The following is a 14,668-nucleotide window of genomic DNA, read 5'->3' as shown; positions in this document are numbered from 1 at the left end:
AAAAAAAAAAAGATGTACTTGGAACAAAACGCCGTGCATCTGAGCGAGTGTAAGGCTCCCCTTCAGACTGCTCGCTGCAGGGCCGCCTTCGAGCCCCGGAGCGCGAGGGCGCTGCAGCCGACGTTCAGCAGCCACAGGTTGAATGACAAAGAGTCCTCGTCGGCACCAGTCCCGACCCTCCGCCAAGTCCGCGGGAGCCCTGCGGTCACGTCTCGGCGGCGGGGGCTGCGGCTCCCACACCACTCTCGCAAGTCACCAGGTGAGGCAAGGATTGGCTGGCCCGGGCGGCCGGGGCGGGCGCGCCACGAGTCCCAAGTAACTCCCGCCCCGAGTCCCTTCCCTCGGAGCAGGACGCGGCCAGGAGAGCGCACAGGCACCACGTGAACCGGCCCCACGTCGTCCCTCCTCCAAATCAAAAGCATCTCTCGAGGAGGCTCCCGAGCGCGGGAGGAAACGCTACTTCCCCAAGGTCACCGGCACCCAAGCCCAGCTCCTCTGCCGGGCCAGGCCGGGCCGGCGGCCAGCACCTGACTACGGGGCCGCAGCTCGGCGGGGCGAGGCGCCGTCTCCATCGCCTCAGGTCTCCTTCCCCAACGCCGCGCTCCGGCACCACGCGGCTGCCCGCCGCCACCACGCCGCGCCGGACCCCGCCGGACCCCCCGCGCCCGCCCCCGCCCCCGCGACCCAGGTCTGCGCCCCGAGGCTCCCTCCCCAGGCAGGGGGACGGCGGGGGCCGCGCCGAGCTCCGCCGCCCGCCGTTATCCGACTAACCGTTATGCGCGGCTCGCGCCGCCGAGCGTGTACGTGACGCGGCTGGAGTTCCGCAGGGCCCGCGGCCAGGTCGCGTCCTTCGCCAGCTGCCTCGGTCGCTCCCCGGGCACCCACGCGGCCGGCGGGTCACGTCGCAGCTCGCCAGCACTTTGTCGGGGCCGGGCCCGCGGGGCTGCCTTATAATCGGCGGGGCCGGAGCATGCGCACAGGGGGCGGAGCCGGCCCTCCCGGCCGCCGCCCCCCCCCCCCCCCCCCCGGACGCCCAAATCGCGACTCGCGCCTCCACACGCTCTGAGGCGCGCGCCCGCCCGCCCGCCCGCCCGCGCTCTGGCGCGCGCCGCCGCCCCCTCCCCGCCACGTGACCCGCGGCCCTGCGCGACCCGCGCTCGGCGCCCCGGCTCCGCGCGCCTCTGCCGAGCCAGCCCCTCGGGTCCCCGGTCCCAGGAGTTCGCGGTGACCTGCGCGCGTGCGGGGCCCCGGCCCCGGCCCCGGCCCCGGCCCCCGCCCTCAGCCCCGGGCGGAGCAAAGGGAAAAGCCGCCGAGGACGGAGGGGCGCACCCCGGGGGCCGACTCAGGTGTGGGGGGCGACGGGCGCGCGGAGGAGCGGGGAAGCGCGTGCAGAGGAGGGACGGGGCCGGGCGTGCGTCGGCTCGGGGCACCTCGGGCCCGGGAAGCGGCCGCGGGGCGGGCGGTGAGGGCGAGGGCGAGGGCGCGGGCGCGGGCGCGGGCGCGGGCTGTGGCCTCCGCGGAGTTCGGGGAACTCGGGGAAGTCGCTCGAACCCTCAGGGCCTGTTTCCTGTTCTTGAAAACGGCAACAGCAGTAGGACAGACCTTACGGGCGCTTTTGGTGGTTTCGATAAGAGAACTGATTGAACTTCCTCCACGCAGAGCCTGCCAGCCTCCCGGGGCGCTGGACCAATGCTGGGCGCTCGATACGCGCAGAAGTCGGGGAAGAAGAGCAGGTCAGCGCGGGGCGCCTGAGGCGGGTCCCTGAGGAGAAGGGCTGTGAGTGTCGGAAACACCGAGACGCGAGAACGCGGAGGCCAAGCTTTTAGGGACACTGAACGTTCGGGACAGGATATAATTAGAGCCGGCAGTTTTGAGGGACAGTTCGCCGGAATTATCCTCCTAACCGTATGAGGTAGCCGACTATTATTAACATTTCACAAATAAGGGGGCTTGAGGCTCAGAGAGGTTAAGTGACTTCCCAGAGGCCACAGAGTAATTGGCCAACACCCAAAGTCAGACTCCAGAGCCTGGTTTTGTTCTCAGAGCCATTGTAGGTTCTTGAGCAAGTTAGAGCACTGGAGGTGTTATCAGCTCAAGTGATCCGCTTCAGTAAACACGAGGTGGCTCTTATGTTGGCTTTTGGGAAATAACCAAAAACGTATGAAGGCCTCCCTGCCTTCCAAGAGTCTGCAAGTGCTTTGGGGAGATTGAGTCAGGGAGAAAACAACCGACACCGGATGACCACTTGCTATTTGCCCCCCAAACCAGCCCCTTCTACCCTGAATTGCCACAGCCCTGGGGAGTCGGCCTTAAGGTTTTGTCTTGCAAATGAAGAACTGAGATTGAGGAGTGAGGATTGAGGGGTCAGGTCCCGAGATGTAAATCTGCTTTACCCTTCACCCATTCTGTCTCTGTCTCTGTTTCTTTTTCTTTTTCTTTTTCTTTTTTTTTTTTTAAGATTTTATTTGTTTATTCACGAGAGACACAGGCAGAGGGAGAAGCAGGCTCCAGGCTGGGAGCCCAATCTGGGACTCGATCCTGAGACTTCAGAATCACGCCCTGAGCAGAAGGCAGGGGCTCAACCGCTGAGCCCCCCAGGTGTCCCTCTGCCTCTGTTTCACACAAAGAAGGTTTTCAGTGATAGTTCAGTGCCTCAGAAGACCCTATGGAATCTGTGGCCATGCAGTGCATGTGAGCGGTAACTGCTTTGCACCTTGGATAAATGCAGAGGAGGAAGTCATTTCAGGATTTAGAACAGCAGTGCTTCAGGAATGATGGGGTGGTAGCAGCATTGATGGTGGATGGTAAGAGAACTGAGTTAGGGAGACAAAATGGGACTGGTTCAGACGTGAACTTTATCAGAGCCAGAACTATAGAATGTAGCGGGAAGTGGTAGAGTAAGTTGATTCCCAGGAAACCTGAATAGGAACGGAGTGGGGTAGCTTTATAATATCAACCCAGAAACCAGATCTGAGTTCCAATTTTGATACTTGGCATCTACAAGCTCTGTATTGTTAGACAAATTATTTTGCTCTCCAAGCCTCATTCTCTGCTCTGTGAAACAAGGACAATACCTACCTCATAGGGTTTTTATAATAATAAAAATAGTATTTTACTTAAGTCTGGCATACAGTAAGCACTAAATAATTGTATAACTATGGAAAACCATGAAACTGGATCCTAGAGGTTAATCCTAAAAGCACTTCATTTGAATAGATTCCTTCCATGGCCCTAAAGGGGGCCCTAACAATGGGTTCACAGGATCATATTGGTCTTCTGTGGTAATTCTGTATTCCTTTTCTTGAAAATGTCCACCAAAATTGTATACACCTCAGGCTGCACAAAATCTGGATCTGCTCTTAGTAGGAACTGTAGTGTTGTAGAAAGAGTATAGATGTTGGAATGAGAAGGTTTGTTCCCATATCTTATTATTTGTGTTACTTTGGACAATTAATTCATTGAACTCTTCTGGGCCAGGTAAAATCAAGGTAATATATGCCAGCCTGAGCTGTTATGATAATCAAATAAGAGTGTTTGCAGAAGGGGTTGGTAAAACTTGGAAAGCACTCGACAAGTGTTTGTGAGTGCTTACAATTACAATACAGTTAATATTGTAATGTGTTTATAAAGTGCTTAAGAGGAAAAGGTCAGAAGCAGGGGAAAGGGGGTCAGCTTAAAAAGTAGAAATAGGATGGGTGAGCTGGCAAAACTGATAAAATGATACAGGTAGGGGGATCCCTGGGTGGCTCAGTGGTTTAGCGCCTGCCTTTGGCCCGGGGCGTGATCCTGGAGTCCCGGGATCGAGTCCCATGTCGGGTTCCCGGCATGGAGCCTGCTTCTCCCTCCTCCTGTGTCTCTGCCCATCTCTCTCTCTCTCTCTCTCTCTCTCTATGTCTATCATAAATAAATAAATCTTAAAAAAAAAAAAAACTTAAAAAAAAATGATACAGGTAAAATTCTTGCTTTCCTGCCAGATTTCTTCCTGATTAGAGAAATTGAAGAAATAAACTAGTAAGCACAGGATCAGAATTAGAGCTGAGAAATTTTACAGAATGGAAATTAAGGCCCAGAGAAGCCAAAAGGCTTTTTGGCCACTCATCTAATAAGTGGCAGGATCAGAAGAACCAGATCTGCAGGCTCTAGGGTCTTCTTACTGTACCAAGTATGGTGGGTTTTTTTTGTTTGTTTGTTTTTTTGTTTTTGTTTGTTTTTTGCTTTTGAAAAGCTGTCCTTTTTTTTCCTTAAGATTTTATTTATTTGAGAGAGCTGGGAGGGAAGGGCAGAAAGCAGAGGGAGAGGGACAAGTGGACTCCACGATCAGGGTGGAGTGTGACACAGGGCTCTATCCCACGGCCCTGAGATCATGACCTGATCCAAGATCGAGTTGGTCACTCAACCAAGTGGGCCACCCAGGCACTTCCCAAGTGTGGTTTTTAAAATAAAAAAAAAATTCATCATGGAGTCTTTCAAAATCATTACATCAAAGCCAGAGAAGGCATGGCGTCCTTTAGTGGCTTTCGGCTTTAGCATGAAATTCCCCAGTTTTACTTTTCTGTTTTAAAAGCTAATAGATGGATGATGCATGGGTAATCTGCTCTTGGCAAGCTTGTCAAGAGAGCAAAACTTCCACAGATATTAAGGTAAGAGTTGTAACCTCAGAAATTAGTAATGGGATGAGAATTGCAAATGCAAAAGTTTGAAAATTCCTAACAATAAGTTACTATTTAAGTTACCCCATTGATTTATATAGAAAAGAAATATAATAAAATTAGAGTATATTTTTTCTGGAATGTACATACCTCACCTACATTACCTTAATTCCATCATTTCTTTGCTGGAAGATGCTATTATCCCCATTTCACTAACACCAAACAAAGCAGAAAGGGATTTTTAAAAAATACTATGGTGCTTAATTGGTTAAGAATAATGTCCCTATTATAATTTATAATAACTCAAAGGGGAATATGGAAAATGAAATTTGAAATTTGCTTTGTGTCATGTATGAAAAAAAGAGTTTACTAAGCACATAACTAGCGTAAAGGAGATACTGTCAATGCTAAAAAGCATTCTTTAAAGCAGAGAACTCTTAGGGTATCTGGCTGGCTCATCTGGTAAAGTGTGCAACTTTCCATCTCTAGGTTGTGAGTTCGGACCCCATGTTAGGCATTGCGACTACTTAAAAATAAAATCCTGGGGTGCCTGGGTGGTGCAGTTGGTTAAGTGTACAGCTCTTGGTTTCAGCTCAGGTCAGGGAGGCTCATCCCATCAAGAGCCCCCCTCATTGCCCGTCACCCTTGACCTGTTTATCTAATTCAGTTTATTTTAACCAAATTGCCTGAGGCTCTGTTTGAATATGGCTATACAGTTCTCATACACTCCATTTCTGGTCTGATATAGCTTATGGTATACTTCTTACTGCTGCTAGCACAGAGACAGTTTTGGCCTAGACTCTTTGTAACCTATATCATTGTTTAAGATCTTTCCTGGCAAGCATTCCTTCTAGGCATGGTCCTACATATTTGCCAGACCTGTCTTACTTCCTTGATGCTGGCTAACCCAAAGTTCCTTCCTTTCCATCTTTAGTATTATAGGCAGATGGGGTGGGGATTGGAAATCATAATGATAACTTGATGATAGCTAGGATTAGGGAGTGCATACTATATGCCAGGCATTGATCTAAGCACTTTACACATATTAACTCATGTAGTACTCATAAAAATGCTATGAACTAAATACTGTTATAATCCCCATTTTACACATACAGATACAAGAGGTTAAGTAACTTGCTTAAGGTCATATAATCAATATTTTCTGGAATCATCAGGAAGTATTCATCATATAGTTGTCACCAATAATACATGAGCAGAAATTGTCATTTATAACTATTAATACCATAGGAGACTAATCCCTAGAGTTTGAAGGCCATCTTGACTTAGGAAAATCCTTTTCTGGTTTCCTTCTACCCCTCATAGGGCTAAACAATCCTAACAAAAGCTGTTGGCCACAAAATCTGCCTTTGAAACCATAAAATGCACTGTAGGGAACTACTCTCATGCTCACAAGGCACTTCTAGGCACTAAATGGGGACATGTTTTTTAAAGCTTAATTTTAAGATCACCTATATTCCAGGAAGTTCTGGGTGTCCTGGTGCCCGTATTACATGCTGTGCGATCTTTTATTGTGAGAACTTGGACCTTATGGCCCCTACTCAACAGCAGTAGCAGGCAGTTGGAACTCCTGAACAGCTGTACCTCAAGCCTGATGTGACTCAGAGGAGTGGTACATGCAATGAAGGAGGCCTCTTAGATCATAATGACTAGCTTTATGTATCCACCTGCCTGGGTAGCCAGGTAGACCTGGGGGTTCTAACTTGATCTTGATTCTGCACTGGTGAACAAAATGAGGCTTAAATAAACCATGAGCTCAGTCTGTGGTGACCTCTGAGAATTGTGAATCTGCCACAGTGCTTCCATGCAGTACAATATCTATGACACCTGTGCCCAGGTAAGGTCCAGGGACTACCAACCCCACTTCTGAGTTGTGTATTAATAGAGTGAAGCCTCCTCTCTCCCCCCAGCTTGCCTTTTATACAAGCCATGGGTTCAGATGTTACACTTGTACAATAGTAGGATTATTTTTATGGCCATAGAATAAGCTTATACCCCTTTGGGTAGGGTGGAAGGGTATCCTTAAATAAGACATTCTCATTGTCAATCGTTTATAGAGGAAGAAGGTCCTCACAAAGAAAAACCTAGAACATAAAAGAGGTAGAAGATGACTCTTGTGGATTTACCTTTTCGGGGAGTTAAAAAATGTTGAAGGCCCTCCTTACTGCTATGAGGGAAATGGCCTTTGCCACAGAGCTGCCCACTAGGAGCCAGGCCAAGAGGTTTTCCTGGACCCAAAGGGAAGGCAAATACTCATGTTTTGTAAGTCTGTTTATTGGTGCATTACTCTGCTTAATCCCTGAATTTTAGTTAGGTTTAATCTAAGTCACAGATTCAAACTGGAAAGTCTTCAAGGACTAGGAAAAGTTAATCAGCTCAGTATAAGATAATAAAGAGTGGTGAGCAGTGGGGTGGAAGTGAGTCCATACCCACTGGGTATGGGCCCAAGGGTTCAGATGTTTCAAGTGTGCTTCATGAAGCTCTTCCCTTTACAGCACTAACTACAGTACATGTTTGCTTGACATTTCTACATTGTACATTATTCATCATACATACAAAAGAAAACAATTCTTTAAACTCCTAATACTTTATTTTTAAACAGTATGAAGGGGAAAACAAAAATGACAGAAAATGGTGGAGGCACCTGGGTGGCTTAGTCAGTTGGGTGTCTGCCTTTGGCTCTGGTCATGATCTCCAGGGTCCTGGGATTGATGTGGGCTTCCTGCTCAGTGGGGAGCCTGCTTCTGCTTCTGCCCTTTCCCCTGCTCATGGTCTCACTCTCGCTTTCTCTGTCAAATAAATAAAATCTTGGAAGGAAGGAAGAAAATTGTGGGAGGGGGGGATTAGAAAATGAGGAATAGGTAGGCAGTTGGGGAGAGGATGCAAAATATATAGCAGAAGCTAGTCTGTTCCAGCTTGGACTCCGCCACGCTATTTAAGATGCAGGCAAAAAGGGAGGGTGCCTGCGTGGCTCAGTCAGCTAAGCATCCAACTCTTGGTTTCAGCTCAGGTCATGATCTCAGGGTGGTGAGATTGAGCCCTGCATCAGGTTTAGGGCCGAGCACAGAGTCCGCTTGAGGATTCTCTCCTTTTGCCCCTATCCCCTTTTGTGGACCCACATATACTCTCTTTCGAAAATAAATAAAATCTTAAAAAAAAAAAAGAAGGCAGGCAAAATGGGGAGTGCTAGCCACCCCCGGTCTTCCTCATGGTGTTGGTGATAATTTATGTAAATCCCCAAGGAAAAGTTTAATGTCAGAACAAGAGTTTTAGTAACAACATTTGGCAATTTCCTCCGTATATGGAGATTTCTCCTTTTAATGTCACCTCTGGCAGATCAGGATTCAGACCTAAGAGACCCAGTGGACTTCCTGACCACTTCTTCCACAATTTTTTCATCTCAGAGCATGGTTGCATTTTGGTCACCATGGCCACAGTGATTGAAATGGCCCGCATACATCCTTTGCAAGGGACAGCCTTCAGCCTCAGTTTCCGAGCAAACTCCTTACACACAAGTTCTTTTCTCTCTAATGTCTTCAAACTCATGGTCTTAGACTGAGGACTTTAATTCTATCCTGCTCTGGCAGAGCCCTCTTTAAGTCTTCTAGGTCTACAAATATACCTCTTAACAGTTAACCACCTCTAATCTAGTAGCAAGAAAGAAACTGAAAAATCTTGTAGTAGGGCAATACTCTTTGTACTATGCTACCACCCTCCAGGACTGCTAGTATACTCAGTACCTCAGGGCCAGAACTATCGTAAATCTTACCAAGCTCAGAATACACCATTCTTTTTTTTTTTTTTTTTTCATGAGAGACACAGAGAGAGGCAGAGACACAGTCAGAGGGAGAAGCAGGCTCCATGCAGGGAGCCTGATGCAGGACTCGATCCTGGGACTCCGAGCTCATGCCCTGAGCCGAGGGCAGACACTCAACCGCTGAGCCACCCTAGTGTCCCAGAATACACCATTCTGAGGCAGCCATTGTTTTCATCACTCCTTCATTCCCACCATGCACACACACCTCATTATTTTGTCTTACGTATACTTGCCAAAGCCACATCAGTGGGAACCAGAATCTGGAAAAGGTAAATGTCACAGGAAGTTAACGAGAGGCACAAAGACAAATTGCAAACAGGTAGCACTCATTAGGATAGTTATCTAAGTAGAGCACTACATACAGTGCTTTCATGTCCTCTTTCATCAGACCCAGTCAGGCTAGAAAAGAGTTTTTGCTTCTGTTTCCAATGAAAAGATGTGTTAATCTGGAAGCCTTTTAACTCCATCTTGTATAACCCTGGTGGTTCACTAGTCATTCCTTTGATCAATTCAGGTATGAGACCACATTATGGGTGAAACAGCCAAGATGTGCTTCAACCATAACATGGGACTGCGCGATTCAAGCTATGTTGACAACCAAACCCACTAACAGAATCCAATGGAATGACAGGGAGAGATGGACTCCAAGAGTTATTGGGGAGAGCTCTTTATCACTGCAACCATGCTCCTAAACAAAAGTTTTCTACCAAGAACCAAGAGAAATCCCATCCCATTTCCCCAAACTTAGAGCTACGTCACTAAGCAATTTTTAGCTTAGAAGTTCTTTAAAGTTAAATAAAGATTTTTAAACCTAAGTCTACTTAACTCAGCCTGTGCTAAAGGCTAGGCTATTTTCATTTTATTTTCAAAATCCTGAGGCCATAGAGAAGGACAATGATGAGGAGGATAATAGGCAGAAAATGCAGGATTGTTAAAAAAAAAAAAGTCCCAAACCTGATCATTTAGCCTTTTGTATATGCTGTTTCTTCATAGAAAACCCTTCTTCCTTCTACCTAGTAAACTGTGTACAGGACAACCTGGAGATGAAAAGAGAGGCAGGTAGCAGTTTTAGTAATTCTATTATATAATTCAAACCTCTTCGTAATGCAATTTAGGTTCCCCACTGATTAATGTGAATTAATAAGGTTTTGTAATTGTAACCAGGTCCTTTCTACATAATTATTGTTTATACTTGAATAAATTGCTAAGGAAGGCCACCTCCAAATCTAAATTAAATGTAATGTTTCATTTCCTATTTCCTTTATGGGAGTACATGATTATTTTAGGGAAAGCATTGGCTTGAGAATTAAACTCCATGTCTTGCTCTATCTTCTTTGGAAAACCTAGATCTCTTAATTTTTTTGAAACATATTCATAAGTCTTACCAATCCATGGGAATGGCTCTTAGTGGATCCCCAGAAGTATTAAGGACCTCAGGCAAACGTGTACAGTCTTTGTATTTTAAAATTCAGGTATTCTAAAGTCCTGATGTGTTGACCATTATTAAGAATGCAAAAGCTGGGCAGCCCCAGTGGCGCAGTGGTTTAGTGCCACCTGCAGCCTGGGGTGTGATCCTGGAGACCTGGGATCGAGTCCCACGTCGGGCTCCCGTCATGCAGCCTGCTTCTCCCTCTGCCTGTGTCTCTGCCTCTCTTTCTCTCTCTGTGTCTCTATGAATAAATAAATAAAATCTTAAAAAAAAATCTTAAAAAAAAAGAATGCAGAAGCTGCAGAATTCAGAAATTATCTTAATGGTATCAGATAGCCATCTAAACATGTGATCTAATTTATACATTCTCCATGTAGAAAACTTTTCCTCAGGTTAACAAAGCACACTATATTTCTCCTTAATTTTCACCCAAGGAGAGAAAGCTGGGGGGAGCGAGGGACAGAGTATATTTTAAGGTAGATAAGAAAGGGCTAATGCTTCAAAGATAGATTTTCTATTGTCTATTGGAGGGGAGTTGAAATTATGTGAGTGTTTGGTGTGCCTGCCTGTCAGTTGAGAAAGTTAACCTTTCCAGGGCAATCTCTACTAGAAATTAAGGCTTTCTTTTCAAAAAGATTTTTGCCTACTTCTTTTCAGAGAGATGGCAAAATAATTTTAACTCACTGAAGAACATTTCCCACCTTTGGATTATCCAGTACAGCTGTAGTACAGTTCCTTTTTTTTCCTCTTCCTTTCTTTTCTTGTATTTTTCTTCCTCTTTTCATAGACTGGAAGGTATCCAAAATTAAAGGTGCTCAAAAATGGAAATATAGATACATGAAGGGTAAGGACAGTTCCATGTAATCAGGTCTGTAGGCAGTCTTCCTCCTGGCCTTTTCCTTTGGGCATTCTACCCTTATCGGGGGGGAAAAAAAAAGATTCTCCCACTCAAGTGCCTCACTTCCCTGAGAATTTTGATTTTTGTATTCAAGATCTATGTGGAGTTTGGTTCAGATAGATTTTATGACACCAAAATTGTTGAAAAGTAATAAATTACTGTATTTGTTTATTTTAAATTTTAGTGATCTCTGTTTTTAACTTGTTTGGGAAAGAATGAGCTATGAACTTTTCTCAGCCTTTGATGTAGGACTCCAACTAAAATAGCAAAAGATGCTGCCTCAAAGAAGCTAAATATTTTTTTCTTTAACAATTTAACTTGATATTCTCCTTCAAGATATATCACTACAAAATTCTTAAAACAGGGACTGTTTCTTCTCTTGGTATCCTACAGATTGCTTTATATAAAGGTACAGCATGTCTAATAAAAACTTGTTGATTATTTTAAAGTTGTGAGTCTCATTATAATAATGATGATAAATAGCAGTTAGCAGGGACGCCTGGGTGGCTCAGGGGTTGAGCATCTGCCTTTGGCTCAGAGCGTGATCCTGGAGACCTGGGATCAAGTCCCACGTCGGGCTCCCTGCATGGAGCCTGCTTCTCCCTCTGCCTGTGTCTCTGCCTCTCTCTCTGTGTGTGTCTTTCATGAATGAATAAATAAAATCTTTAAAAAAAATGCAGTTAACATTTACATAGCAAATCTTCTATGCCAGACACCATTGTAATTATTTTACACAGAGTTGCTCAACGTTATCTAGTTTTTCTTTTTTTTTTTTTTTGTGGCAAAATTCTTTAAGAATCTGTGCTGCAGTGAATTCTACAATTCAGCCTTCATCTCCCCAACAAGAATCTAGAATTCCATTGTCATCCCTTTATTATTTTACTCCAAGAAATTCACTTTTTAGATCTATGCTTGTCCCTAGGCTTGACCTAAATACACAACAGGTTGCCGCTTTGCTTTTCTTGGAATATAAGGCAGTAAACAAAGCCAAAAGTTAACTTTGCATTTAGTGTAAACTCTTGATGACCTTCACTGAAGTAGGAGACACAATAAACATGTTGATTTGAAAAATCTGATTGCCCTACCTTTTATTATTTTTCAGAAAAATATCACTCAGGATCAGTTTCCTCAGCAAACGTAGGGAGAACGGATCTTCCTGTGTGGTGGGGTTACATCCCAATAAACCTATTGTAAGTTGAAATTATTGTAAATCAAAAATGCATTTAATACCCTTAACCTACCAAACATCATAGCTTATGTGGCCTAACCTACCTTAAACATGCTTAGAATGCTTATATTTGTCCAGCCTATAGTTGGACAAAATCATCTAACAAAATCTATATTATAATAAAATGTTGCATATCTCATGCAGTTTATTGAATACTGTATTGAGAGTGAGAAACCGAATGGTTGTGCGGGTAGAGAATGATTGTAAATGTAGGGGTTGTTTTCCCTCTTGATCACGTGGCTAAACAGAGCTGCAGCTCACTGCCCCTGCCCAGCATCACAAGAGGGGATCATACAGCATGCATATCTCTAGCCATGGAAAAGATAAAATTTCCAAGTGCAGTTTCTACTGGATGTATCACCTTCACATCATGGTAAAGTCAAAAAATTATAAGTTGAATCCTCCTAAATTGGGGACCATCTGTATATCAAATTTCCTTGTAATAGAGAGTAATGGATTGGTTACATTTAGAAAAATAACAAGGTGGCAATAGGTTTTTCCCCCCAATTCAAACTTTATTTGCTTTAAAAAGTCATTTAGTCAAGGTACCTGTGTGGCTTAGTTAAGCGTCTGACTCTTGATTTTGACTTAGGTCATGATCTCAGGGTTGTGAGATCAAGCCCCACATCAAGCTCTGTGCTGAGTGTGGAGGCTACTTAAGATTTTCTTTCTCTCAAAAAAAAAAAAAAAAAAAAAAGAAAAAAGATTTTCTTTCTCTCCCTCTACCCGTTCTCTCCCACCCCCCATATAAATTTAAAAAATAAATAAAAATAAAAATCCGTTTAGTTTCCTGCAATTATGAAATTTCACTGTTTTGCAGTGGTTGATAAAACTGCCAATAGACAAGCTTGGGACCTGCCTTCTTAATACGAGTTAGTTCATTTTCTTCTAGACCACAAGAGGTGTTTTTGCCAATGAGTGGTAATTCTTTTACAGATTTGGGGAATGGAGGATAATCTGGCTTTACTTACTTAGGAATTTTTAAAGAACTAGCCTAGAACCACTTATAAAAATGCTGTTCTTCTATCAACCAAAGTTCTTTTCTTAGCTGTATCACAATTCTGCGGGTTCTGGAGATTTATAGACATTGACCATTTACAGCCTTAAAATTTGCTGCTGTTTTGGCACATAACACCACTGCTATATGTTACAGATTCAGCAAGGCTTTCGTGCAGGTTTAAGATGTTGATTGACCTTAATTCATTTACTCTTTCATTCCATGTTTATTGAATGCCTACCATGTGTAATAAGATTTTTATAATTCTATTTTTAAATTGTTAATTCCTGTACATGGAACAAAATTTTTAAGGTACAAGAATACACAGTGAAAAGGCAATCTTGCACCCCGTTACCCAGCCATTCTCTGCACTTCCTCAGAGTAAGTAGTAACATTTTTGTTACTTTGTATCCTGCATATATTCTTCCTGTCCTCTTCTTTTTTTCACTTAACAGGTTCTAAGATTTATTTTTCTTTTGGTACATTAGATTAACTTCAATATCACAACCAACCAATTTCAATATTAAATTGTTAGTTAAAAGAAAAAAAACAGGATGCCCCAGAAAAGACCTTAAAGTGATATCCTTTTTTTTTTTTAATTTTTTTTATTTATTTATGATAGTCACAGAGAGAGAGAGAGAAGCAGAGACACAGGCAGAGGGAGAAGCAGGCTCCATGCACCAGGAGCCCCACGTGGGATTCGATCCCGGGTCTCCAGGATCGAGCCCTGGGCCAAAGGCAGGCGCCAAACCACTGCGCCACCCAGGGATCCCTTAAAGTGATATCCTTAAAGTCAATAAGCACAGTGGTTGTTACAGAATCAAAAAGTTATCACAGGGATCCCTGGGTGGCGCAGCGGTTTGGCGCCTTCCCTTGGCCCAGGGCGTGATCCTGGAGACCCGGGATCGAATCCCACATCAGGCTCCCGGCGCATGGAGCCTGCTCCTCCCTCTGCCTGTGTCTCTGCCTCTCTCTCTCTCTCTGTGACTATCATAAATAAATAAAAATTAAGAAAAAAAAAAAAAGAGAAGTTAATTCTCAAAAAAAAAAAAAGTTATCACAAACATTTGTCTTTTCTAAAAACCTAGTTCTAAAAGTAGAACAAATGAAACTCAAACGTGAAAAATTTAAAAGGAGTAATATATATTGAGAAAAGAATAGATATAGGCTCAGAAAAGGGAATAATAAGTTATGTGAAGATGTGCTTTGTCATTCATATGTGGCCAGTGAGTTACAGGTTGTTCTTTTGAATGATCAGCTATCAACAATAACCTGCTCAGCCAGTAAGTCAGAGGCCATCGAGGGGGCTCTGTGTCTTTCCAGTATCTCTAGCTTAGTATTTCTTCTAAAAGCTCTAAAGAGCACCACATTTGTTAAGGCCAGTGAAGGATTATTGTTTTGGGTTTTTTTAAAGTTCTGATGAAGGTAGCCACTTCCAGGGTGTTTGCCTATTTATTTACCTAGCTAGTCCACCCACAGAATGTGATAAATTGTAGGTACATGCCTGAATGTAAATCTTTTGTTTTGCTGCCGTAATTTTGATACATATACTATAATAAGTTGTACATTTAAAATGGAATACCTGCCATGTCCTAACTTTCTGCTACTTTATCTAATATTGGCCTACCAATG

The 14,668-nt window shown here is 44.3% G+C and overlaps 2 protein-coding genes across 36 annotated transcripts in view; one reads left to right on the top strand and one right to left on the bottom strand.

The window, feature by feature from the left end:
- SLC16A1 (solute carrier family 16 member 1) overlaps nt 1-6,255 on the bottom strand; it is a 58,651-nt gene extending 52,396 nt beyond the window's left edge. For 2 of the 5 annotated variants that reach the window (XM_035701033.2, XM_025452920.3), the window contains exon 1: nt 772-940. The gene's annotated coding sequence lies outside the window, so the exon portion shown is untranslated. Of the gene's footprint in view, nt 1-18; nt 159-771; nt 941-1,602; nt 1,739-6,118 lie in introns of those variants that run through there. The other 3 variants (XM_025452921.3, XM_025452923.3, XM_025452922.3) reach the window with 3 other exon arrangements.
- Nucleotides 123-14,668, top strand: part of LRIG2 (leucine rich repeats and immunoglobulin like domains 2) — a 154,559-nt gene continuing 140,013 nt past the window's right edge. For 3 of the 31 annotated variants that reach the window (XM_049095855.1, XM_049095849.1, XM_049095850.1), the window contains exons 1-3: nt 1,654-1,776; nt 11,914-12,001; nt 13,349-13,417. Coding sequence is in view for 11 of the 31 variants with exons in the window: in XM_049095840.1 (XP_048951797.1) it covers nt 143-259; nt 1,660-1,733; nt 11,914-12,001; nt 13,349-13,417 (348 nt within the window). In the remaining 20 variants the exon portion in view is untranslated. Of the gene's footprint in view, nt 260-1,298; nt 1,347-1,599; nt 1,913-6,255; nt 6,505-11,913; nt 12,002-13,348; nt 13,418-14,668 lie in introns of those variants that run through there. The other 28 variants (XM_035701022.2, XM_049095847.1, XM_049095836.1 and 25 more) reach the window with 22 other exon arrangements.

The sequence above is a fragment of the Canis lupus genome, chromosome 17, assembly GCF_003254725.2.
Source record: "Canis lupus dingo isolate Sandy chromosome 17, ASM325472v2, whole genome shotgun sequence".
In the NCBI taxonomy this organism is placed as follows: Eukaryota; Metazoa; Chordata; class Mammalia; order Carnivora; family Canidae; genus Canis; species Canis lupus.
The sequence above is the reverse complement of the archived record's forward strand: the minus strand, read 5'-3'. Positions and strand labels throughout refer to the sequence as shown.